General features: G+C 45.5%; 1 protein-coding gene across 1 annotated transcript in view; it reads left to right on the forward strand.

Annotated features, from left to right (window-relative positions):
• The window catches only part of CAPN8 (calpain 8), a 78,978-nt gene that overhangs the window by 35,323 nt on the left and 16,972 nt on the right, over positions 1–26,683 (forward strand). Inside the window, exons 8-11 of the mRNA XM_075595526.1 lie at positions 2,721–2,795; positions 4,946–5,106; positions 24,472–24,647; positions 25,913–25,924. Coding sequence (XP_075451641.1) covers positions 2,721–2,795; positions 4,946–5,106; positions 24,472–24,647; positions 25,913–25,924 — 424 coding nt within the window. The remainder of the gene's footprint in view (positions 1–2,720; positions 2,796–4,945; positions 5,107–24,471; positions 24,648–25,912; positions 25,925–26,683) is intronic.

A 26,683-nucleotide genomic window follows, 5' to 3' on the forward strand; every position in this document is an offset into this window, starting at 1 on the left:
AAGCCAGGGTCAGTGCAGGAGAGTATTAGAATGTCCAAGGCAGGGTCAGGCAGCAAGGGTATGCGGCAGGCAAGGCAGGGTTCAGGATTGCAGCGTCACAAACCAAGGTTATGCTCGGCAAAGAAAGGAAGTTCAGACAGGGTATATAAAGGACCTCCCTCCAATGGGAGGCATCCAGGAAGTGGTGGCACCCTCACTGATAGGCTGCTGGATCGCGCAGGTGCGCCCTATTGTGCAGCCGATTAGGAGTGGAGGTGGAGCCACTAGTGACTGCGCGCGCCGCACGTAACCCGCGTATCCGATGGGCGACCCGATCGCGCACCACTCGTGCGCGCCACAGCACCTGCTTCAGTGCGGGGGCGGAGACTGGAGGCGGGACGAGTACCTCTGTCGTCATAGCGGAGGTGGAGTTGGGAACGGAGACCACAGGGCGCCGAGGAGAGCGCACACCGCCCATGCATCACACGCCATTGGGATTGGGGTGGGAACACAGCCGGGGGAACGGGACCCGCGGAGAAGGACGGAGTCCGCGCACTGTCCACGCGCCGCGCATGAAAATCACCACTGGAATGTCCTCTTTGAGTGCCTTTAGATACTGATGGACGGGTGAGGGTTAAGGGGTCTGAACCGCCGGAATGGCGGATCCTCACACCAATAGAACTATAGGCGGAAGCATAATAAGGCAAATTCAGATGTTAAAATAAATATAAACATTTAAAAAAAATTTATTACGTACGTGGAATTATATACAGGCATACCCCACATTAACGTACGCAATGGGACCGGAGCATGTATGTAAAGCGAAAATGTACTTAAAGTGAAGCACTGCCTTTTTCCCACTTATTGATGCATGTACTGTACTGCAATCGTCATATACGTGCATAACTGATGTAAATAACGCATGTGTAACACGCTCTATAGTCTCCCCGCTTGCGCACAGCTTCGGTACAGGTAGGGAGCTGGTATTGCTGTTCAGGACATGCTGACAGGCGCATGCGCGAGCTGCTGTTTGCCTATTGGGCGTTATGTCCTTACTCGCGAGTGTACTTAAAGTGAGTGTCCTTAAACCGGGGTATGCCTGTATGACATAAATAAAATATGTCATCAATCTCTGCATAGAAATCACCTCGCTGCATATTTGAAAAGCAATTGACCAAAAGCAAGTAAAGAAATGAAATAATGTAACCACAGAAACGTGCTATAATATAAATGGGATACATGATGATTAGCGAGATCAGAGGTGAATATTTATGTATGACCATTAGCCTCAGGTAAACCACGTCTGACGCCACCTCGATACGCGGTTTGTGATACTTTTAATGTTAGGGAGGAGTTAAAAAATAAGTCATTTATACAGTGGTTTAAAATCATCCCTTATATACACATACAAGTCTGTGTTTGAGTATATTTCTGTATATTCACAGGCAAGAGAAGAACACCTCTTTTCTAATCACGCTGTAAAGACACTGAACTGGTATACAGCACAGCAGCCAGAACGTGTACAACATACTGTATATTCACACTCGTTACAGTTGTGATCAAAATTTGCATTTTTCCCTGATTGGCCCTATTAATTATATTAATCTTTCAACGTCTCCATAGTTACCAAATGTAATGTAAGTGTTTTTTTTTTTTTACAAAATCTAATCTCTTTTGGTAATAAGAGTATTTGCTCAATCTTGTATATAAAGGTGAATTATTAATTCACACCTTTCCTTCGTTTTTTATTGTGTCAACTACAGTACTAATTAATCTTGGATAATTAGCCAAAATAAATAAAGGGGATAAACAACAAGTAACAGTCAGATTAGAATTACACAGATCAGGAGAAAACATTTTCATTATTCACATTTTCTTGAAAATCACAATGGTAGCCATCTTTATTTGGTTCTGGAGAAATGGTTTCTGCATAAATATTACTCATAAATATCACTTGAATGATTTCTCGCTGAGGTTTGTGACCAGGATGCAAAAGGGAAAGTAAATACAACTGTTTTTAAATGCAATGGCTATACATTTTCTGACCATTATTTTACTAATAGTCATCACTATAAACTGCCTGAAACAAGCACAAACAACGATGCATAAGCACTTACACATTTCATACAGGTGCAGCCACAAGTATCTGAACACTTGCCTTGGAAAATCTGGGGCAATCTCCCAGTAATGCTGCAACCTTTCTGTGACATTTCTGCAGACAGACTAATGGCCCATCGGATTAACACAGCGGGGGTCCCTGGCAGTCCCATTCAAACTGACCAGGGATCCCTGCTGTGTTAATCCGGTGGGCCATTAGTCTTTCTGCAGAAATGTCAGAGAAATGTTGCAGCATTACAGGGAGAATGGCCCAGATTTTTCAAAGCAGTGTTAGAATACTCGTAGCCGCATCTGTAGGTCATAAAAAGGAGGATCACATATATTAGCCAAAATAATTCTAAAACTACAAGCAGTAGAACCTCTCGAAGCCGCAATCCATGCTGGTTGGTGGTTCTCCCAATGAGTGATACATTATTGCATGGTCAATCACGTGATCAGTCCCAGAGAATGACCAAATATGATCAAAAGATGATCATCACCAGCGAGTTCCCGTGATTTAATTGTTGAACATCACCACAAAACAAGGTCACTGTTATTTGTTGAATGCCTTGCAGCATGTGAGCTAGCCATAGTAGGCATAGTGCTGCTTCCTTCATACATGTATTCTTTCCCCCGCCTGCCAGGGCTCCGGAATGGAGTTATATCGATCCCACAGTGAGAGCTGCTCTGGATAAGAAGTCTGATGATGGGGAATTTTGGTGAGTGCACTATGATTTACCTGAATTTATTATACGGTACAGTACACATATAATGTTAGGGCCTCTTTACCAAAACCTCCCCGCTGCAATACCGGGGCAAAATGAAAGCGAGCAAATTATCAAAGAAACAGAAATTGGGATTTTTTTTCTTTGATAAATGTGGTGCTACCAGTTTCTCCCCAAAAGACTTTGATAATGTAATCCAAATGGCCATTTGTCATGTTCTTAGCTGTCTTTGTTTAATACATATTAACATCGTTTGACACGATTTATTTTTTGTTAAGTATATCACCATTTCAATATTCTATTCTTTATGAAAACGAAGTTTACCTCTTCAGATTTGAGGTTTTATAAATGCGGCCATAGGCATCAGAGCAGTGCCTGTCTTTCCTCGTTATTAGAAACAACGCAAATATTCCAACATGGCTTCAGGGAGGAGGCAACGGACATATTGTCTATGCCTGATCGCCAGTTAAGATCAGGAGTCCTACCCCCCAAATACATCTAGTTTCTGCTAAATAATGTCATTCTAGGACCCGGGGCCATATTTACTAAGTGGGGCTCTATCATAAGACTCCTTCCAGCACCGGCAGACAATTTGTGGCCTCTTTATCAAAACAGGTTACAAATTGTGCTGGTGGCATTGCGCCTTAACCAAAAACCATGCTAAAGTTCTACCTTAGGCCGCGCTTATAGTTACCGTGATGGCGCGCGCCGTCAATACAAATACTTACTTTAGACTGAAGATGCGCGTAGTGCTCTGCGACGCGCAACCTGGAGGCAGAATCCAGGAGAGACAAATGAAATTGTCTCTCAAAGCGACGGCCGCGTGACGTCAGCGTGGTTCAGCCAATGAGGTTGAACCGCTCGCGTGCTGTCACATGCCACGCCCCTGCCACGCCTCCCTCTCTCCTGAAAATCGCCTGCAGCAGAGAGAGAAGCACACTTCACGGATCGCGCTGTTGCAGGCGTGCGCCACGTGCATGCGCTTCGTCACACACAAGGTAACACAAGCGTGGACTTAGACTTAGTTTTATGTGGGGTATTGCTTTTAAGAATCCTACATTAGAAAGATGTCTCTAGTTGTTTCCAATTATATCAGTAACTTTACATGGAATCAGAAGATTTAACATATGTCACGCAAGAAGACTTCTTATTTTGAAGACGTTTCTTTACACAAATGTTCCTTGAGATGTCATATACTGAAGGAAAATTATGAATATTTCACTATTTCTATATCCCTCTGTTTATATATGTCACTTAAAACAAACTGCAGACAGATTTCTCACATGGAAGTACCTGCAGCTTCATGCATTCTTAGGGGGGAGATGTATCAACACAAAAAATATTAATATGTATATATGCACAGTGTTCCATAGTACACTTTATGCTATGTTACAGTATATATATATATATATATATATATATATATACAGTGGTTGACAAATCACCAAAAAATCTACTCGCCACACAAAAAAATCTACTCGCCACCTAGTACCAAACGTGTGCTGCTTGGGCCAATATTTACTCGCCCGGGGGTTAAATCCACTCGCCCGGGGCGAGCAAATGTATAGGTTTGTCGAACACTGTATATATATATATACAGTAAGAGTTTGTGTGTCCGGCTTCCTACGTTTGGCACAGATTGTTGTGCCAGGAGGTTTAGGTCACCTAACACCTGGCAGAACATTTGGTGTAAATAAAAGCGATAAGATTGAGCAAGATAGGAGCAGTATTGGACACAACCTGGTACACACTGACCGCACTGGAAGAAAGTCCCTTGATAATTTACACAAACAAGTGCAAAATGAATATATCTATATTTGCCCCCAAATTGCTGCTAAGTTCACTTACTACATCTTCCTCTTAGTTATCTTTGAAGTATTCTTTTTTTCTTCTTCTAAATGCTTATTAGAAACCATAAAATAAACATTTAACTACACAGGAAGGAATGGGAATATAGGATACAATATGCTGTAACCTATCATTTCTGGCTTCTTCCTATAAAATCATGCATTGCTAATGTAACAACTATTCATTCAGTAGGACATTTTTAACCCCGTCAGAGACTTAGGGCCTAGCTTATTCCTTTGGTTCTAAAGAGGGTTGGGATTCTTGATTTGCTATTCAGTTTGGTTTGGTGTCTGTAGGATGGCGTTTCCAGACTTTGTGAAGGAGTACTCCCGCCTGGATATCTGTAACCTGAGCCCGGACAGCCTGACTAGCAATGAGCAGCAGAAGTGGAGTATAACTCTATTCAATGGGAGCTGGAATCGCGGCTCTACCGCGGGCGGCTGTCAGAACTACACAGGTAAGCCGGCCTTACTGTATGAATGCAATGGGGACAATTACCAACACCACAATGCAATACGACCTTGCAAACTTGGTTTCTTATGCTAACATTATATCCTTAGACACGTTCATATCATTAAAGTTGTAAATGAAGCCATCTTAATTGAATTCAAGAATATCGTTTTTGTTTTTTTTGTCATTGCTGACTTTCTGTCCTTGTTTTAAAGAAATGACAGGGCCGGTGCTACCACCACTGTGATTAACGCTTCGGTCCCAGTCATGTCTGTGACACGCGGGCCTGCGTGGGGGGGGGGCGGCGCGTGCACAGCGCTAAGCGCGATCTGCGGTCTGAGGGGAGAGAGGGAGCTTGCGATGGGAGGGGGCTTGGTTGGGGATTTGCGGGGGCGTGCCCATTACGTCACGTGGCTGGTTCGCCCTCATCGCCCTCCGTCGCAAGTTTTAAACTCAATTTCATTGAGTTTAAAAAAACTTGCAGTACGGCGCAGCGGGAAGGTGCGTACTGGGCCCTTCCCCATTGAGGGGCGGTGCTTACACGCACAGCGCACGCCGCGCCGTGCGCTGTGGCAGTGACTGGGACCGCAGCCTTAGTGGTTGCCTGGGGTGGCACATTTTGGGGGGCGGTGGCTGCAGCAGCTGAGGACGGTGGGTGGTGGCGGGAGAAGAGGGCAAAAGATCATGGGAGCGGAGCAGGGTGGCACAGGAGGTCGGCCGGGGAAGAGCACACCCCAGTGTTACGACCGGGAAGTCCTCACTGACTTCCTGTGTCTGCTGCTGCTTCATCACAGCTCCTCCCCGGCTGGCCTGCTCTGCTCAGTCCTCTTGTCCCACTGTCACCTGATGTCCTCTTCCTTTGTCCTCCTTTGCCACCGCCCACCGTCCTCCCCCCTTGCTGCCCTGCTCCACCTAAGACTACCGAAGCCAGGTGGGTGAGAGGTGGAGGAGGGGGTGAGAGAGGAGAAGGAGGAGTGGGTGAGAGAGGAGAAGGAGGGTGTGAGAGAAGGGGAGAAGGAAGGGGGTGAGAGAAGGAGGGGTGTGAGAGAAAGGGGATTGGGAGAAGGAGGGGGTGAGAGAAGAAGAGGTGAAGGAGGGGGGTAAGAGAAGGAGGGGGGTGAGAGGAGAGGGTTAGAGGAAGAGGAGAAGGAGGGGAGAGAGGAAGAGGAGGAGGTGAGAGAGGAAGAGAAGGAGTGGGTGAGAGGAAGAGAAGGAGGAGGTGAGAGAGGAAGAGAAGGAGGGGTGAGAGGAAGAGAAGGAGGAGGTGAGAGAGGAAGAGAAGGAGGGGGTGAGAGGAAGAGAAGGAGGTGAGAGAGGAAGAGAAGGAGGGGGTGGGAGAGGAAGAGAAGGAGGGGGTGAGAGAAAAAGGAGGAGGGGGTGAGAGAGGAAGAGAAGGAGGGGGTGAGAGAAAGGAGGAGGGGGTGAGGGGGGAAGAGGAGAATGAGGGAGAAGATGGGGAGGGGGTGATTGAGAAGGAGTGGAGGGTGAGAAGAGAGAGGAAGAGGAGGGGGGTGAGCGGAAGGATGGGGGTGATTAAGGAGGAGTGGGGTGATTGAGAAGTGGGGGAGGGGGTTAGACGAGAGAGGATGCAAATTGGGTTAGAAATAATAGGGCTATAATAACATTTTTTTTAAATTCTGAAAGTTCAGAGGGGTGGGGGGCTGCTGGGCTGAAGGTTCACCTACGGTGGCGAATACCCTTGCACCGGCCCTGCTTATGTATGTACACAGGGTTTCTGGCAACATTGCTAAAATTGGGGTGAAATTGGTGAAATTCAGAGCACAGTGACTTTTAGCAAAAAATGCAAGAAGAAATTGTGAAAAATGTGAAGTTTTAGTTGAAGTTTTTATATTTTGAATCCTTTTTGTTGGAGGTTGTAGGAAGAGCTAGAGGAGTCGCTGCTCCGTGCAATATTACACTGTGTCCTTATATTGATCGCTGTTTCTTGTTTTTCTGTGCGTATTGTATTGTATTGTATGTCTTTATTTATATAGCGCCATTAATGTACATAGCGCTTCACAGTTGTAATACACGTGGTAATCAAATAAATAACAGATAATATAAATAACAGATCATGGGAATAAGTGCTTTAGACATAAACATAACATTAAGGAAGAGGAGTCCCTGCCCCGAGGAGCTTACAATCTAATTGGTAGGTAGGGAGAACGTACAGAGACAGTAGGAGGGAGTTCTGGTAAGTGCGTCTGCAGGGGGCCAAGCTTTATGTATCACTAGCTGAGAGACCCGGCGTTGCCCGGGATGTAAATGCGTAATAGGTAGTATTATTTATAAATCGTGGAACAATAGGTGACTATTTGTTGTAAAGGTTGGATAATAATGTTGAAAAGAAAGATGGAATAAAATGTAATACGATGTTGTTTAAAAATGGTTTATTGTAAACACACCACAGTACAATGTATATTTTGGTGACATAACAGATGTAAAAATGTGAGGCGTGTGTCCTGCTAGGGTGTGAGGCGGCAGGTGGCGCGTGGGTTGTGAGTGCTCTCTGTGAGTGAGGGTCCTGCTAGGGTGTGAGGCGGCAGGTGTCGCGTGGGTTGTGAGTGCTGTCTGTGAGTGGGGGTCCTGCTAGGGTGTGAGGCGGTGGGACAGTGATGTCGGTGCGTAGGGGCGGGAGGCAGCAGGTGTGTGTGGCGGCAGGTATGTGTCGAGTGTGGCGGGTGTCTGTTGAGTGCGTGCAGCGGCTGTGAGGCGGTGGGTGAAAGGCAGAGGCGGCCGGAGTAAGGGCGGGTGAAAGGCAGGGGCGGGAAGGCGGGGGTGGGGAGGCGGGCAGGAAGGCGAAGGGCGACGGGAAGGGGAGGAGGGGGTGGAGGAGGGGGCAAGGGGTGGAGGAGGGGGGAAGGGGTGGAAGTGTGGGAGGGGGGAAGGGGTGGAAGTGTGGGAGGGGGGAAGGGGGTGGAAGTGTGGGAGGGGGGGAGGGGGTGGGAGGGGGAAGGGGGTGGGAGGGGGAAGGGGGTGGGAGGGGAAAGGGGAGGGGTGGGAGGGGAAAGGGGAGGGAGGGGGGGGGGAGAAAGGTGGAGTGGAGGGGGGGGAGAAAGGGGAGCGGAGGGGGGGGCGAAAGGGGAGCGGAGGGGGGGGCGAAAGGGGAGCGGAGGGGGGGGCGAAAGGGGAGGGGGGGCGAAAGGGGAGGGAGGGGGGGGCGAAAGGGGAGGGGAGGGGGGGGCGAAAGGGGAGCAGAGGGGGGGGCGAAAGGGGAGCGGAGGGGGGGGCGAAAGGGGAGCGGAGGGGGGGGCGAAAGGGGAGCGGAGGGGGGGGCGAAAGGGGAGCGGAGGGGGGGGGCGAAAGGGGAGCGGAGGGGGGGGCGAAAGGGGAGCGGAGGGGGGGGGGCGAAAGGGGAGCGGAGGGGGGGGGCGAAAGGGGAGCGGAGGGGGGGGCAAACAGGGGAGCGGAGGGGGGGGGGCAGGGGAGCGGAAGGGGGGGGAAAGGGAGCGGAGGGGGGGAAAGGGAAGCGAGGGGGGGGGGGAAAGGGGAGCGGGGGGGGGAAAGGGAAGGGGGGGGGGAAAGGGGAGCGGAGGGGGGGAAAGGGGAGCGGAGGGGGGGAAAGGGGGAAGCGGAGGGGGGGGGGGAAGGGGAACGGAGGGGGGGGAAAGGGGAGTGGAGGGGGGGAAAGGGGAGCGGAGGGGGGGAAAGGGGAGCGAGGGGGCGGAAGGGGGAGAAAGGGGAGCGGGGGTGGGAAAGGGAGCGGGGGTGGGAAAGGGGGGAAAGGGGATTGGGGGGGGTGGAGAGCAGGGGGGCAAATGATTGTCATAATTTATGTATCCGCATGCCCCCCCCTCCCCCGGCGTCCCCCCCCCCCGCTGGCCGCTCCCCCTTCTTGGTTCCCCGTGACTCGCCCCCCCCCGTTCCCCGTGACCTCGCCCCCCCCCCCCGTTCCCCGTGACTCGCCACCCTCCCCGCCCCCCGTTCCCCGTGACTCGGGGCTCGCCCCCCCCGTTCCCCGTGACTCACTCTCCCTGTGACTCGCCCCCCCGTTCCCGTGACTCACTCTCCCCGTGACTCCCCCCCCCCCCGTTCCCCGTGACTCGCCCCCCCTCCGTTCCCCGTGACTCGCCCCCCCCCGTTCCCCGTGACTCGCCCCCCCCCAGTTCCCGTGACTCGCCCCCCCAGTTTCCCCGTGACTCGCCCCCCCGTTCCCCGTGACTCGCCCCTCCCGTTCCCTGTGACTCGCCCCCCCGTTCCCCGTGACTCGCCCCTCCCGTTCCCCGTGACTCGCCCCCCCGTTCCCCGTGACTCGCCCCCCCCGTTCCCCGTGACTCGCCCCCCGTTCCCGTGACTCGCCCTCCCCGTTCCCCGTGACTCGCCCCTCCCCGTTCCCCGTGACTCGCCCTCCCCGTTCCCCGTGACTCGCCCCCCCCGTTCCCCGTGACTCGCCCCTCCCGTTCCCTGTGACTCGCCCCCCCCGTTCCCCCGTGACTCGCCCCTCCCGTTCCCCGTGACTCGCCCCCCCCCCGTTCCCCGTGACTCGCCCCACCCGTTCCCCGTGACTCGCCCCCCCGTTCCCCGTGACTCGCCCTCCCTGTTCCCCGTGACTCGCCCCCCCCGTTCCCCGTGACTCGCCCTCCCCCGTTCCCCGTGACTCGCCCTCCCCATTCCCCGTGACTCGCCCTCCCCCGTTCCCGTGACTCGCCCTCCCGTTCCCCGTGACTCGCCCTCCCGTTCCCCGTGACTCGCCCGTCCCCGTTCCCCGTGGCTCGCCCTCCCCGTTCCCCGTGACTCGCCCTCCCCGTTCCCCGTGGCTCGCCCTCCCCGTTCCCCGTGACTCGCCCCCCCGTTCCCCGTGACTCGCCCTCCCCGTTTCCCCGTGACTCGCCCTCCCCGTTCCCCGTGACTCGCCCTCCCCGTTCCCCGTGACTCGCCCTCACCGTTCCCCCGTGACTCGCCCTCCCCGTTCCCCGTGACTCGCCCCTCCCCGTTCCCCGTGGCTCCCCTCCCCCGTTCCCCGTGACTCGCCCTCCCCGTTCCCCGTGGCTCGCCTCCCCCGTTCCCCGTGACTCGCCCTCCCCGTTCCCCGTGACTCGCCCTCCCCCCGCTCCCCGTGACTCGAGGCTCGCCCCCCCGCGCTCCCCGTGGACTCGAGGCTCGCCCCCCCCCCGCTCCCCGTGACTCGGGGCTCGCGCTCCCCGTGACTCGGGGCTCGCTGCCCTGCTCTCCGGGCGGCTGCGTGGTCCCCCGATGTGCTGCCCGGGTGCCGGAGACGCATGCAGGCGGCGGCAGGAAGCGCCCTGTGTGTGGGGCCTGTGTGCTGGGGCCTGTGTGCTGGGGCCTGGCCTGAGAGTTACTGGGGCCATATGTTGAGGCAGGACGCGCAGTGGTGTGACTTACCTGGGCGGGAGGTGTGTATGTGTGTGTGTGTGTGTGTGTGTGTCCGCCTCAGGCCAGTGAGAGGTGCGGGGGCGGGCGCTCGAGGGACAATGAGATTTCCCCTAGCGACACAGGAGATGCAGACAGGCATACAGTGCTTTCACAAATATATAATAAGATGTGTTCAGAATGTTCACAGTGCTATTCGTATGCTTCTTTAGCAAGTGTGTCTTAAGGTGGGTCTTAAACGTGGATAGAGAGGGTGCTAGTCGGGTACTGAGGGGAAGGCATTCCAGAGGTGTGGGCAGTCAGTGAAAAAGGTTTAAGGCGGGAGAGGGCTTTAGATGCAAAGGGGTAGAAAGAAGACATCCTTGAGAAGAACGCAAGAGTCTGGATGGTGCATAACGAGAATTAGGGCAGAGATGTAAGGAGGGGCAGAAGAGTGTAAAGCTTTAAAAGTGAGGAGAAGAATGGAGTGTGAGATGCGGGATTGATCGGAAGCCAGGAGAGGGATTTCAGGAGGGGAGATGCTGAGACAGATCTAGGAAAGAGTACAGTGATTCTGGCAGCAGCATTTAGGATAGATTGTAGGGGAGACAGGTGAGAAGCAGGAAGGCCGGACAGCAGGAGGTTACAGTAATCAAGACGGAGAGAATGAGGGCCTGAGTCAGAGTTTTTGCAGTCTAGCAACAGAGGAAAAGGCGTATCTTAGTTATATTGCGGAGGAAAAAGCGACAGGTTTTAGAAATGTTTTGAATGTGAGGGCGAATGTGAGAGAGGAGTCGAGTGCTTGGGCTACTGGGTGAATGATCGTAGTTCCAACAGTAATGTGGAAGGAGGTAGTAGGGCCAGGTTTGGGAGGAAGTATGAGGAGCTCTGTTTTAGCCATGTTGAGTTTAAGGCGACGGAGGGCCATCCAGGATGATATAGCAGAGAGACATTCAGAAACTTTGGTTTGTACAGCAGGTGTAAGGTCAGGTGTGAAAGTATATTTGTGTGTCGTTAGCATAGAGGTGATAATTTAACCCATAGATGTTATTAGGTCACCTAGAGAGAGTGTGTACAGAGAAAAGAGAAGAGGTCCCAGGACAGAGCCCTGGGGTACCCACCACAGAGAGATCAATAGAGGAGGAGTTGGTGTAAGCAGAAGAGACACTGAAAGTACGATGGGAGAGGTAGGATGAGATCCAGGATAGAGCTTTGTTCCGAATACCAAGAGTATGGAGAATGTGAAGGAGAAGAGGGTGGTCCACGGTGTCAAATGCTGCAGAGAGGTCGAGTAATATGAGCAGAGTGTAATGACCTCTGTCTTTGGCAGCACGGAGGTCGTCAGTTATTTTAGTGAGGGCTGTTTCCGTGGAGTGAGCAGTGTGGAAGCCAGATTGTAGAGGGTCTAGGAGAGAATATGTGTTGAGAAAATGGAACAAGCAAGAGAATACAAGACGTTCAAGGAGTTTGGAGGCAAAAGGCAGGAGGGAGACAGGTCGATAGTTAGAAAGACAGGTAGGGTCAAGCTTGGTGTTTTTGAGTAATGGTATGACTGTTGCATGTTTAAAGGAGGATGGAAAGGTTCCAGAGCAGAGGGAGGAGTTAAAAATGTGTGTGAGCGTAGGGATTATAGTAGGAGCAAGAGGTTTTAGGAGATGGGAGGGAATGGGGTCAAGAGGGCAAGTGGTGGAGGGAGAAGAGGCGATCAACAGTGACACATCCTCCTCTGAGACAGTGGAAAAAGAGTCAAGGAAGGCAGGAGGAGAGTTAGGAAGAGGTGTAGGATGGGAGGAAGAAACAGAGGGGATGTTCTGCCGTATGGATTCCACCTTTTCCTTAAAATAGTCAGCAAAGTCCTGAGCGGAGATGGAGGAAGGAGAGGCAGCTGAGGGTGGTTTGAGTAGAGTATCAAAGACAGAGAACAGTCGGCGTGGGTTAGACTTGTGCATGTTGATTAGTAGAATGTAGGGAAGCAAGGAGCACAGCTGAAGTAGAAATCTGCAGGGAGAGTCCTGTAGAAAAAATGAATAAGGGGCACAACTCCGTGCTAAAACTGAGGGTGGTTTATTGGATAATTGCACAGGGACAGAAACACAGCCCACACACCGACATGTTTCGTCCCACGGGACTTTATCAAGGTGTACCACATCACTATACCTCCTTACCTTTAATACACCCATTTCGCGCCAAAATCGCCCAACCGAGTACACTGCGCATGCGCGCCGGCGACGCGTCGCATCTCCGTGACATCGCCTCCCCTCTGGCACTAGTCCTGGAGTCAGAGACCACGTCACTGGGATGCGTCCGTTTCCACCCTGGAACGCATGCCAGCTGTGCTCCTATTGGGCGGAGGCGGAAGAGGGATGAAAATTACATTTTTTTTACATTTTTTTACACTCAACAACTTTATTAGTATAAAAAAAGACAAACATATTTTGCCCATAGCTAAACTTTGCAAACAGACACATTGCTAGTTTAGTTTAGGGTTACATTAAAAACAAATGCTAATCACATTGAATAACCTTTGATAAAATAAAAATAAAAAGAGAGAAGATATTTTAAACAGTCACAAAACTCCATTTAGACTACAATCATTTTAGAAGATTATATTCTAATCTAAGTAGATAAGTTTATACAAAAATACTATAATATGAATATTTGTATCAAGCACTAACTTTATCCATACACTTGAATTATGTAGTCAGAGTATAGACTGAATCTATGTGATTGGCTGTATCATTGGATTTTACATGGGGGAATAGAAACACTTTATCATTAAAAGAGTTGATTATTGAGAATTTTTTCAGATGTGTATATATTGATTTTCTCTTATTCATAACCCATATATTGATGGCACAGAAGGACATAGAACAATTTTATTGTCAAAAAGTATACTTATATTCTAATATTCTAAACAATTAATAAATGAATAGTGGCATCATAAAGGACCCTCCTCCACTATAGAAAGTGGGAAAGGTCCCAATCGATATTCATACCGTGAGGCACCCTGGTTCTTAATGTGAAGATCCAGAATGCCTCACGTTGATCGAGCTTTTTGACTCTATCACCCCCTCTGGGTGACATCTGGATGGACTCAATACCTTGAAATTTAAAGTTTTTTAGTCCACCTTTGCTGCAGTTGGTGAAGTGTTTAGGGACAGGATGGTCCAAGTTCCCTTTGGAGATCAATCGGATATGCTCCATTATTCGCACTTTAAGGTTCCTAATGGTTCTTCCAACATATTGGCTGCCGCACCCACAAGTGATGAGGTAGACAATATATGTGGATTTGCAGTTGATAAATGATCTAGTGGCATGAGATGTTCCAGTTTGACTGGATAAACATTTGTTTGATTTATTGATATAGCCACAGATTTTGCAATTCCCACAAGGGAAAGAACCATTAGGAACTGTATTACAATGTGTCGTTTGTGAGGAGAAGAGACTTGGGGTCAGGGAATTCGCAACCGTCTTGGCCTTCCTATAAACAATATTAGGACCTCCAGTAACATATTGTTTTAATGTAGGGTCCAGGGAGAGTACCGACCAATGTTTTTTAAGGATATATCTGACTTGTTCAGCTTGAGAGCTAAATGAGGTAATAAACAGGGGTGTATCATTAAATCTTAAGCCTCTTTTAGAGCGGTGGAATAGTTCTGATCTATTAGTAGATGAGACCTCCTCAATTGCCCTATTTAAATCATCTGGTTTGTAGCCCCGTTGCACAAAACGATCAAACATTTCTTTTACACGTTCATTATAGTCTTCCTCATTGGAACAATTGCGCCGTAGGCGAATGAATTGGCCCTTCGGGATACCTTTCAGGAGGGGCCCTGGATGACAGCTGTTGGCACGTAGGAAAGTATTCCGTGAATTAGATTTGCGATAAATGTCGGATTGAATAGATAAATTCATATCAATGTATAAGTATAAATCTAAATAGTGAATGTGATGGTGATTATATGTGTACGTGAAATTAAGGTTGTAAGTATTAATATTTAAAGTGTTAATAAAAGATAAAAGTGAAGTGACATCACCCTCCCAAATGAAAATGAGATCGTCGATAAAACGTTTGTAAAAGAAAATGTGCTCCCTAAATTTGTTCCCATCTCCAAACACGTGGACAGACTCCCACCACCCCATGAAGAGGTTGGCGTAACTGGGAGCGAAGCTCGTTCCCATGGCTGTACCACGTGTTTGGAGATAGTGAACCCCATCAAACAAAAAATAATTGTGCGTTAATAAAAAGTGAATAGAATCTAATAAAAATGTTGTCTGTGCTGGTGACATATCTGTGCGGGAAAGAAAATGACCAACAGCTGATAATCCATGCTCATGTGTAATCATTGTGTACAAGGACGTCACGTCCAGAGTAACCCAGATCATATTAGGTTTCCATACAATGTGATCAATATATGTCAGGAGGTCTCCACTATCAAGTATGAAAGAGGGTAGAGACTTCACAATCGGTTGTAGAAACCGGTCGACATAGCGTGAGACACCATCTCCCAAAGATCCAATACTGGATATTATAGGCCTCCCCGGAGGGTGGATCAGAGTTTTATGAATCTTCGGGAGATGGTGAAACACTGCAACAGTCGGGGTAGCATTAAATAAGAACTCTCTCTCGTTCTCATCAAGAATGAATAACATAGTCCCTTCATCAATGAGTGATTTTAATTCCCCCTGAAATCTCTTAGTGGGGTCTGTTGTTAGTGCAGCATAGGAGCAAGTATCACAGAGCTGTCTTAAAGCCTCCCTGTGATAGTCATCCCTATGCTGCACCACCACTGCTCCCCCCTTGTCCGCATTTTTAATGATCAAGTTTTTGTTCTTCTTAAGTTCATCTAGTGCAATACTTTCACCTCTAGTGAGATTATCTTTATAATGCGTATAACGCGGGGTATCAAAAGTGAAGCCCTTTTCTAGAAGCATGAGGTCCCTCTCCACTAGACTCTCAAAAGTGGATAGGTATTTCCCTTTCATAAAAGTGGGAAAAAACAGGGACCTTTTCTTGAGACCCGATGGTCTTCTCCCCAAGAAGTTATCTGGGTTGAACTCATCCACCGGATCACCCCCTAGTTCTTCCAAGTCTTGGATGGTACAGTGTTCCTTAAAGGATAAACAGGGGTTAACAGCATCCTCAACATTCAAAGTATGTGACACACTGGTATTAGAACTTCTAGCGTCATAGAACTTTTTTAAGGTGCATTTTCGAATAAATTTATGTAGATCAATTACAGTGTCAAAAATATTGAATTTACACTCTGGTGCGAACTTTAACCCTTTAGTTAAGAGAGAAAGTTCATCTGAGGAAAGTTCAACATTTAATAGATTAATGACACCATTCAAAAGTTCTTTTTCCGTTTGTGTGGTGCTCCTTTTCCCTGATTTCCTCTTCCCCCTTCTCGTCGCTTTTCGTTTTTTGACGAATAGCTCGTTGAGGGACCCTCATCATAGGCCTCTGATGACCCAGTAGGTTGTTCATAACGAGACCTTGCTCCCTGCTGGCGTTGCTCTTTAGGTCTCTCTTGATAGGGAAAATTACTTCCTTGTTGTGAAAAGAATGAAACAGAATGACTGGCATTATCTGAGTATGACAACTCAGACTCAACATTTTGAGCTTCATTAGGTGAAGAAGTTTTCTTCAAAATTGATTTTTGTGACCAGGAATTGCTTCTGGATCTACCAGGTGTAGAGAAACCGGACTGTTGGTCCCTACTCCCTCTTCTTGGCTGTACTATTCTTTCCCATGAGTAAACTTGTTTTTTCTCATAGTCCATTTTATCACGTGAGAACTTTACATCTTTCTTTCCCATTATCTCCTTCTCTGCCTCTTTAACAAACAGGGCCAGTTTTTTATCACTTTCCTTGAAGCCTTCCATTTTAGAAAATTTGGACAATTTTGTTTGCAAGGTTTTTATCTCAATTCGTACCCCTGATTTTTCCTTATTTTTGAGTGTTAAAATAAGATCAATAAGTTTGAATGAGCATTCGTTCAGAATGGTTTTCCAGTTAGTTTCAAACTCTTGACTAGGAAACCCAAACGTAGGGGACTTCTTAATCCTGAGTCCCCTAGGGATACGTTTGACTCTTGCATAGTTTTCAAGGGAGATAATGTCCCACCATAGTCTTGTATCAACAATCAATAGTTTTTCCAGCCTCAAGAAGTAATCATGCAAATCCGAAAGGTCCTCACATTCCACCTCTGCATTATCATCAAACACTCTCTGTGCTTTCTTTGTTCTTGCACCATAATCAAGGTAATTGAACACAAAGTCCGTATTATTAGAGTCCTGTAAAGTGTCCCCTGTACCATCCTCTGTCTCCATTGTGAACAATAGATTGTACTGGTATTCAAATATGTATATAAAAAAAATATACTCAGCAAGTGTTAACAATATAAACCAGTGCAACAACTCAATAAAAAATGTATGAGTATCCAACCCAGCAGTTTGGTAGGAGTGGCCCTTATAGGTAAAATATCAAGTCACACTGTAGAGCAGTCATCCAAGGGGATCCAATATGTATAAACGTAGAGATTGACGCTCATACAAGTGTATAGACTCACAAACTGTATTACAGCATATAGGTAGATAGGAACTTCCATAAATAATTCCAGCAATTATATAATACTAGGTTAAGGGGGGACATGAACATGGGACCTAGCGGTCAGTCAGCGCGACTACCGCAGATATGGTTTACCCTGCTTACCCCCCTTACCATATACACTTCCCTAAATAGGGACCAAGGTAACATAGAATGAGGGCTACTGCCCATTACCTTTCCATTGAGTGTATGGGAATACGAAATCCATCCAGACGAAGTTCCACTGCGTGCAATCCTGATCAGGGAAATTCAGAATGTAGGGAAGCAAGGAGCACAGCTGAAGTAGAAATCTGCAGGGAGAGTCCTGTAGAAAAAATGAATAAGGGGCACAACTCCGTGCTAAAACTGAGGGTGGTTTATTGGATAATTGCACAGGGACAGAAACACAGCCCACACACCGACATGTTTCGTCCCACGGGACTTTATCAAGGTGTACCACATCACTATACCTCCTTACCTTTAATACACCCATTTCGCGCCAAAATCGCCCAACCGAGTACACTGCGCATGCGCGCCGGCGACGCGTCGCATCTCCGTGACATCGCCTCCCCTCTGGCACTAGTCCTGGAGTCAGAGACCACGTCACTGGGATGCGTCCGTTTCCACCCTGGAACGCATGCCAGCTGTGCTCCTATTGGGCGGAGGCGGAAGAGGGATGAAAATTACATTTTTTTTACATTTTTTTACACTCAACAACTTTATTAGTATAAAAAAAGACAAACATATTTTGCCCATAGCTAAACTTTGCAAACAGACACATTGCTAGTTTAGTTTAGGGTTACATTAAAAACAAATGCTAATCACATTGAATAACCTTTGATAAAATAAAAATAAAAAGAGAGAAGATATTTTAAACAGTCACAAAACTCCATTTAGACTACAATCATTTTAGAAGATTATATTCTAATCTAAGTAGATAAGTTTATACAAAAATACTATAATATGAATATTTGTATCAAGCACTAACTTTATCCATACACTTGAATTATGTAGTCAGAGTATAGACTGAATCTATGTGATTGGCTGTATCATTGGATTTTACATGGGGGAATAGAAACACTTTATCATTAAAAGAGTTGATTATTGAGAATTTTTTCAGATGTGTATATATTGATTTTCTCTTATTCATAACCCATATATTGATGGCACAGAAGGACATAGAACAATTTTATTGTCAAAAAGTATACTTATATTCTAATATTCTAAACAATTAATAAATGAATAGTGGCATCATAAAGGACCCTCCTCCACTATAGAAAGTGGGAAAGGTCCCAATCGATATTCATACCGTGAGGCACCCTGGTTCTTAATGTGAAGATCCAGAATGCCTCACGTTGATCGAGCTTTTTGACTCTATCACCCCCTCTGGGTGACATCTGGATGGACTCAATACCTTGAAATTTAAAGTTTTTTAGTCCACCTTTGCTGCAGTTGGTGAAGTGTTTAGGGACAGGATGGTCCAAGTTCCCTTTGGAGATCAATCGGATATGCTCCATTATTCGCACTTTAAGGTTCCTAATGGTTCTTCCAACATATTGGCTGCCGCACCCACAAGTGATGAGGTAGACAATATATGTGGATTTGCAGTTGATAAATGATCTAGTGGCATGAGATGTTCCAGTTTGACTGGATAAACATTTGTTTGATTTATTGATATAGCCACAGATTTTGCAATTCCCACAAGGGAAAGAACCATTAGGAACTGTATTACAATGTGTCGTTTGTGAGGAGAAGAGACTTGGGGTCAGGGAATTCGCAACCGTCTTGGCCTTCCTATAAACAATATTAGGACCTCCAGTAACATATTGTTTTAATGTAGGGTCCAGGGAGAGTACCGACCAATGTTTTTTAAGGATATATCTGACTTGTTCAGCTTGAGAGCTAAATGAGGTAATAAACAGGGGTGTATCATTAAATCTTAAGCCTCTTTTAGAGCGGTGGAATAGTTCTGATCTATTAGTAGATGAGACCTCCTCAATTGCCCTATTTAAATCATCTGGTTTGTAGCCCCGTTGCACAAAACGATCAAACATTTCTTTTACACGTTCATTATAGTCTTCCTCATTGGAACAATTGCGCCGTAGGCGAATGAATTGGCCCTTCGGGATACCTTTCAGGAGGGGCCCTGGATGACAGCTGTTGGCACGTAGGAAAGTAAGTTTCTCTCTTAACTAAAGGGTTAAAGTTCGCACCAGAGTGTAAATTCAATATTTTTGACACTGTAATTGATCTACATAAATTTATTCGAAAATGCACCTTAAAAAAGTTCTATGACGCTAGAAGTTCTAATACCAGTGTGTCACATACTTTGAATGTTGAGGATGCTGTTAACCCCTGTTTATCCTTTAAGGAACACTGTACCATCCAAGACTTGGAAGAACTAGGGGGTGATCCGGTGGATGAGTTCAACCCAGATAACTTCTTGGGGAGAAGACCATCGGGTCTCAAGAAAAGGTCCCTGTTTTTTCCCACTTTTATGAAAGGGAAATACCTATCCACTTTTGAGAGTCTAGTGGAGAGGGACCTCATGCTTCTAGAAAAGGGCTTCACTTTTGATACCCCGCGTTATACGCATTATAAAGATAATCTCACTAGAGGTGAAAGTATTGCACTAGATGAACTTAAGAAGAACAAAAACTTGATCATTAAAAATGCGGACAAGGGGGGAGCAGTGGTGGTGCAGCATAGGGATGACTATCACAGGGAGGCTTTAAGACAGCTCTGTGATACTTGCTCCTATGCTGCACTAACAACAGACCCCACTAAGAGATTTCAGGGGGAATTAAAATCACTCATTGATGAAGGGACTATGTTATTCATTCTTGATGAGAACGAGAGAGAGTTCTTATTTAATGCTACCCCGACTGTTGCAGTGTTTCACCATCTCCCGAAGATTCATAAAACTCTGATCCACCCTCCGGGGAGGCCTATAATATCCAGTATTGGATCTTTGGGAGATGGTGTCTCACGCTATGTCGACCGGTTTCTACAACCGATTGTGAAGTCTCTACCCTCTTTCATACTTGATAGTGGAGACCTCCTGACATATATTGATCACATTGTATGGAAACCTAATATGATCTGGGTTACTCTGGACGTGACGTCCTTGTACACAATGATTACACATGAGCATGGATTATCAGCTGTTGGTCATTTTCTTTCCCGCACAGATATGTCACCAGCACAGACAACATTTTTATTAGATTCTATTCACTTTTTATTAACGCACAATTATTTTTTGTTTGATGGGGTTCACTATCTCCAAACACGTGGTACAGCCATGGGAACGAGCTTCGCTCCCAGTTACGCCAACCTCTTCATGGGGTGGTGGGAGTCTGTCCACGTGTTTGGAGATGGGAACAAATTTAGGGAGCACATTTTCTTTTACAAACGTTTTATCGACGATCTCATTTTCATTTGGGAGGGTGATGTCACTTCACTTTTATCTTTTATTAACACTTTAAATATTAATACTTACAACCTTAATTTCACGTACACATATAATCACCATCACATTCACTATTTAGATTTATACTTATACATTGATATGAATTTATCTATTCAATCCGACATTTATCGCAAATCTAATTCACGGAATACTTTCCTACGTGCCAACAGCTGTCATCCAGGGCCCCTCCTGAAAGGTATCCCGAAGGGCCAATTCATTCGCCTACGGCGCAATTGTTCCAATGAGGAAGACTATAATGAACGTGTAAAAGAAATGTTTGATCGTTTTGTGCAACGGGGCTACAAACCAGATGATTTAAATAGGGCAATTGAGGAGGTCTCATCTACTAATAGATCAGAACTATTCCACCGCTCTAAAAGAGGCTTAAGATTTAATGATACACCCCTGTTTATTACCTCATTTAGCTCTCAAGCTGAACAAGTCAGATATATCCTTAAAAAACATTGGTCGGTACTCTCCCTGGACCCTACATTAAAACAATATGTTACTGGAGGTCCTAATATTGTTTATAGGAAGGCCAAGACGGTTGCGAATTCCCTGACCCCAAGTCTCTTCTCCTCACAAACGACACATTGTAATACAGTTCCTAATGGTTCTTTCCCTTGTGGGAATTGCAAAATCTGTGGCTATATCAATAAATCAAACAAATGTTTATCCAGTCAAACTGGAACATCTCATGCCACTAGATCATTTATCAACTGCAAATCCACATATATTGTCTACCTCATCACTTGTGGGTGCGGCAGCCAATATGTTGGAAGAACCATTAGGAACCTTAAAGTGCGAATAATGGAGCATATCCGATTGATCTCCAAAGGGAACTTGGACCATCCTGTCCCTAAACACTTCACCAACTGCAGCAAAGGTGGACTAAAAAACTTTAAATTTCAAGGTATTGAGTCCATCCAGATGTCACCCAGAGGGGGTGATAGAGTCAAAAAGCTCGATCAACGTGAGGCATTCTGGATCTTCACATTAAGAACCAGGGTGCCTCACGGTATGAATATCGATTGGGACCTTTCCCACTTTCTATAGTGGAGGAGGGTCCTTTATGATGCCACTATTCATTTATTAATTGTTTAGAATATTAGAATATAAGTATACTTTTTGACAATAAAATTGTTCTATGTCCTTCTGTGCCATCAATATATGGGTTATGAATAAGAGAAAATCAATATATACACATCTGAAAAAATTCTCAATAATCAACTCTTTTAATGATAAAGTGTTTCTATTCCCCCATGTAAAATCCAATGATACAGCCAATCACATAGATTCAGTCTATACTCTGACTACATAATTCAAGTGTATGGATAAAGTTAGTGCTTGATACAAATATTCATATTATAGTATTTTTGTATAAACTTATCTACTTAGATTAGAATATAATCTTCTAAAATGATTGTAGTCTAAATGGAGTTTTGTGACTGTTTAAAATATCTTCTCTCTTTTTATTTTTATTTTATCAAAGGTTATTCAATGTGATTAGCATTTGTTTTTAATGTAACCCTAAACTAAACTAGCAATGTGTCTGTTTGCAAAGTTTAGCTATGGGCAAAATATGTTTGTCTTTTTTTATACTAATAAAGTTGTTGAGTGTAAAAAAATGTAAAAAAAATGTAATTTTCATCCCTCTTCCGCCTCCGCCCAATAGGAGCACAGCTGGCATGCGTTCCAGGGTGGAAACGGACGCATCCCAGTGACGTGGTCTCTGACTCCAGGACTAGTGCCAGAGGGGAGGCGATGTCACGGAGATGCGACGCGTCGCCGGCGCGCATGCGCAGTGTACTCGGTTGGGCGATTTTGGCGCGAAATGGGTGTATTAAAGGTAAGGAGGTATAGTGATGTGGTACACCTTGATAAAGTCCCGTGGGACGAAACATGTCGGTGTGTGGGCTGTGTTTCTGTCCCTGTGCAATTATCCAATAAACCACCCTCAGTTTTAGCACGGAGTTGTGCCCCTTATTCATTTTTTCTACAGGACTCTCCCTGCAGATTTCTACTTCAGCTGTGCTCCTTGCTTCCCTACATTCTGAATTTCCCTGATCAGGATTGCACGCAGTGGAACTTCGTCTGGATGGATTTCGTATTCCCATACACTCAATGGAAAGGTAATGGGCAGTAGCCCTCATTCTATGTTACCTTGGTCCCTATTTAGGGAAGTGTATATGGTAAGGGGGGTAAGCAGGGTAAACCATATCTGCGGTAGTCGCGCTGACTGACCGCTAGGTCCCATGTTCATGTCCCCCCTTAACCTAGTATTATATAATTGCTGGAATTATTTATGGAAGTTCCTATCTACCTATATGCTGTAATACAGTTTGTGAGTCTATACACTTGTATGAGCGTCAATCTCTACGTTTATGCATGTTGATTAGTGAAGAAATGTAGGCTTGTTTAGCTTGCGAGAGGGCAGAATTATTAATTGTGTGGCAATAACCTCTGTTCATAAAAGATCTACAATAAACTTTTTCTGTGTTCTTAAGAATACTTTTTGGTTCTAGTGTATTTTGGCTTAGTGACTTTGTAGAGCACCTGCACTTTTCTCTTCTCTTTGCTGGATGTTCCCAGTTAAATTCTTGTTTCACCAAAGATATCAGTGTCAGGAACTGAAATATAGGGACTTATTCTGTAAGCTCCTTTAGCGCTGTACCGAGCGATCTGCACGGAAAGCCCCATTGACGTGAATGGGGTTTTCTGTGCAGAATGCACGGTAAAGTACTATTGACCTTACAGAATAAGCCCCATAAAGTTTAATTATTTTGAGGGCACCAAAAATTGATACAATAGAAAAGAAATTAATCTCATCAAGGAAAAAATGGAGTCATCTTGATACATATCAAACCAACAAGGGTTTCTTAAAAACACAGAAACAGTATCTATCTATCTATCTATCTATCTATCTATCTATCTATCTATCTATCTATCTATCTATCTATCTATCTATCTATCTATCTATCTCAATGTCTTGAATAGCGCATACACAGAGCGAGCATCCTATGCACTTTTCAAAGACTCCCAAGGGGGAGTGAAAAATCTATCAGGGTTTAGAAAGGCGATTTCAAAGAGAAGTCTTGAGCCGTTTTCTGAAAGTGGGATGGTCTTTGATGTTTCTGATGGATATGGGGAGGGCATTCTATTTCCTGTCTCCCTCTACCAAAGGAAGGGCATGACCAGCTTCTTATGGTGTAGTATTTTATTGTCAAAATATTAAGATACAGATTTACAAGGCATTTGCAGTATAAGATTAACAGTAAAAACCAGACTCATCAGAAATCCTTGATGGGTTTACAGTCACTCTTCTTCCCAAGTTTTTAAGCATCTCCAGTGGCAGTTCCTAATGATCTGGATGTTGGGGTTACGTGGTAGTCTCTGGGCAGCCAAGGGCACCCTCTAAAGATGTCACTCTGACATCGGGAGGTTGAGACAACAACAAAAAGTCTACACTTCAATGGTTTTCGCTCTTCCATTCTGCTTCTTCAAAGAATTCAAGGAATGAGGAAAGTGTCTTTACAGGTACAGTAGAGCTTCCATTGACCATCAGTGTGTGTGATGTCAGTAGGTGGAGATCCTGGCCACACTGACAATGTCGCATAATCACCAAAGCCCAGATCTTCAGGGATTTCTGATTAACCTGTTTTCTACCAATACTCGTCAGTGCATTTGATCTCGTTATTTTGAAAGTTTCTACAATAAATTACAACACCGTAAGAGGCAGTTTCTACACTTCTTTTTAGAAACTATTCTACCTGAAGTAGACGAAGAGCCAGCTGCCACTTAGAACTGGTGCTTTATTTTATTTTTATTTCATATAATCCACCTGCTTTCTTTAATTCCAGAATTCTTTATACACTCAGATCTCTATAGAATAGGTGGGCATATGTGAATAACCATTAGCAATAACCATTGCCATTTAATTGCCAAAGTGTTATCTAGTACACACTATACACTTTAGTGTAGTCATCTTTACTCTTTTACACATAGCAACATTTTGGACCAACCCGCAGTTCAAGATTAAGCTGGATGAGCCTGACGATGACCATGATGGGGCCGCCCATGAGCCGTGCTGTACTGTTATTGTGGGTCTCATGCAGAAGAACCGCAGAAAGCAGAAAAAGATGGGAGAGGACCTGCTAAGCATCGGTTTCTCATTGTTCCGGGTCAGTACATTTGTTTAAACCTCTTCTTTATTCTTCGGAGTTCTGTTTGTTTTTTAAAAAATACAAAAACGGGATAATTCTGGTCTAACTCATGTTTTTCATATTTTGTAAATGTTAATAACTACCAACTCTATTTTTTTTACCAAATATGGCAAAAACAATGCAGAATTCAGATGAAAACTCCCAGTGTTATATGCACATGTAGTCGGGTACCTGTGTCTTCGTGCTTCTTTGTTATCCTGTTACTTATACAAGCTCTCTTCTTGGTTTTCCCCCCGAGCACTCGTAGCATTGAAAATCAAGGTGAAACAGCTTCTGGGATTGAATCCAAATCTCTGCAGTCATGGGACACCATTAACGCTCCATTGAGGAAACATATTCATATATGAAAAACTTCAGTGCACATCTCATATAAACAAAAACTAGATTAAGAAGCACATGGCAAGTGACCACCCAAAATACGTATGCAGGAATACGAACAAAAAAGGAATAAATAAATATATATTTAAAATCACAAACCTATAGAGAATAGGTCTACATTCCTACTATGTTTCTTGCCGATCAGCCCAGGCATGTAAAAATTACTGTTGGGGTGTAAATCAGAACAGGGTTAATGATCTGTTTTCTTTGGGTATCTAACTTTGTTGTGCATACAAGAAAAGGACGACGCCATTTTTAAATTGTGATGTCAAATCACATATGATCGTGGAGGGTTGTTGTGCTTTAAGACTCACTGCTCTTCCCAGGGTCCTCACCTTGCCACAGAACAGCACAGGCCTATTTTCCTTATGGTGTTTTTAGACAGCAAAGTGAGCAAAGTGATAGGTTTGAGCTGCTCCACAAGTCGCAGTGGTAACCAATAGATCTCCATTCCCTTCAACCTTCCGGTGTAATGAAAATCACACATTATCAAGCATCGCTGCTTCTGGACTTCTGAGAAGAAATACAGATATCTCAATCTTGGCAGTTTAGACTTACTTTTAGTTCACATACAGCATACTGTATATGCATTTTTAAATATTTTGTGGCTATTTTTATAATCTCACTGATTTTGATTCCGACTGCAATAGAATCTCATTGGTAGAAGTCAGCACCTTATCATTAAAATAACATGTTTTGGCCCAGAAACCCTACATCTCACTGATTTCGGTCATTGAAGCTAACATCACTACAATATAGAAACAGAGGTTAGACCCAGAAATATACTAGTGTGACTGTTCGGGCAACATATTTACTTCCTATTTCTTTTTTCTTCTCTCTTGCAGATCCCTGAAGAGGTATAGTGTGTGCGGGTTATCCCACTGGCCGGGAGAGACATGCTCCTGAAATCTTAGGAAGACAATGATGTTGCTACATTGCCTAATGAGATACCAGTTTTTACATGTACAAATGTGGCAGATAATTGTACCCTTACTTATCACCTCTGCATATATATTTACTTCTTTCAAACTGTGCTGCCACAGTACAAGTGAAGAAGAACCCTATGTAGGACCCAAATGTTGGTCCCCTAAAATGTTCCACAATATACAACGAATGCACAGCACATTTCTTCAAGCTTGTTGCTTCTTTGGCAATACAAATAGCATGGATTTGCTTTCCGGCTGCATTGGCATATCTACACAAGCTACAACATTATCCGGAGACACCGTTTCCCCACCCCTGCTCGAAAAAGCATTAAAGCCCTTAGGGCCAAATTTGCTAAAGTTGTATGGCAACTTATGATCTATTCGCTTAAGCTGCCTCAGGGTTTATCAACATTTGGTAAATATGGCCATGAATCCCTTTGTGAAAGCGCTTCGGGGCATACTTACTATGTGGGGCTACACTATCAGATACCTTATTTGAATACAAAAGAACAGATCCTGCGCTCCTACCAATTTGGCTAAGATATACTGCTGAAATGTTTACATTTAGTCTGTGTGACACAGGAGTCACGTGGTTGCATCTTTTGATCAAAACATGATTCAAGCCGCCAACCTCGTCAAGGTTTAGCAGGTACCCACACTGAATATATGCAATTTTTTTATTGTCCAGTG

The sequence above is a fragment of the Ascaphus truei genome, chromosome 4 (assembly GCF_040206685.1).
Source record: "Ascaphus truei isolate aAscTru1 chromosome 4, aAscTru1.hap1, whole genome shotgun sequence".
In the NCBI taxonomy this organism is placed as follows: domain Eukaryota; kingdom Metazoa; phylum Chordata; class Amphibia; order Anura; family Ascaphidae; genus Ascaphus; species Ascaphus truei.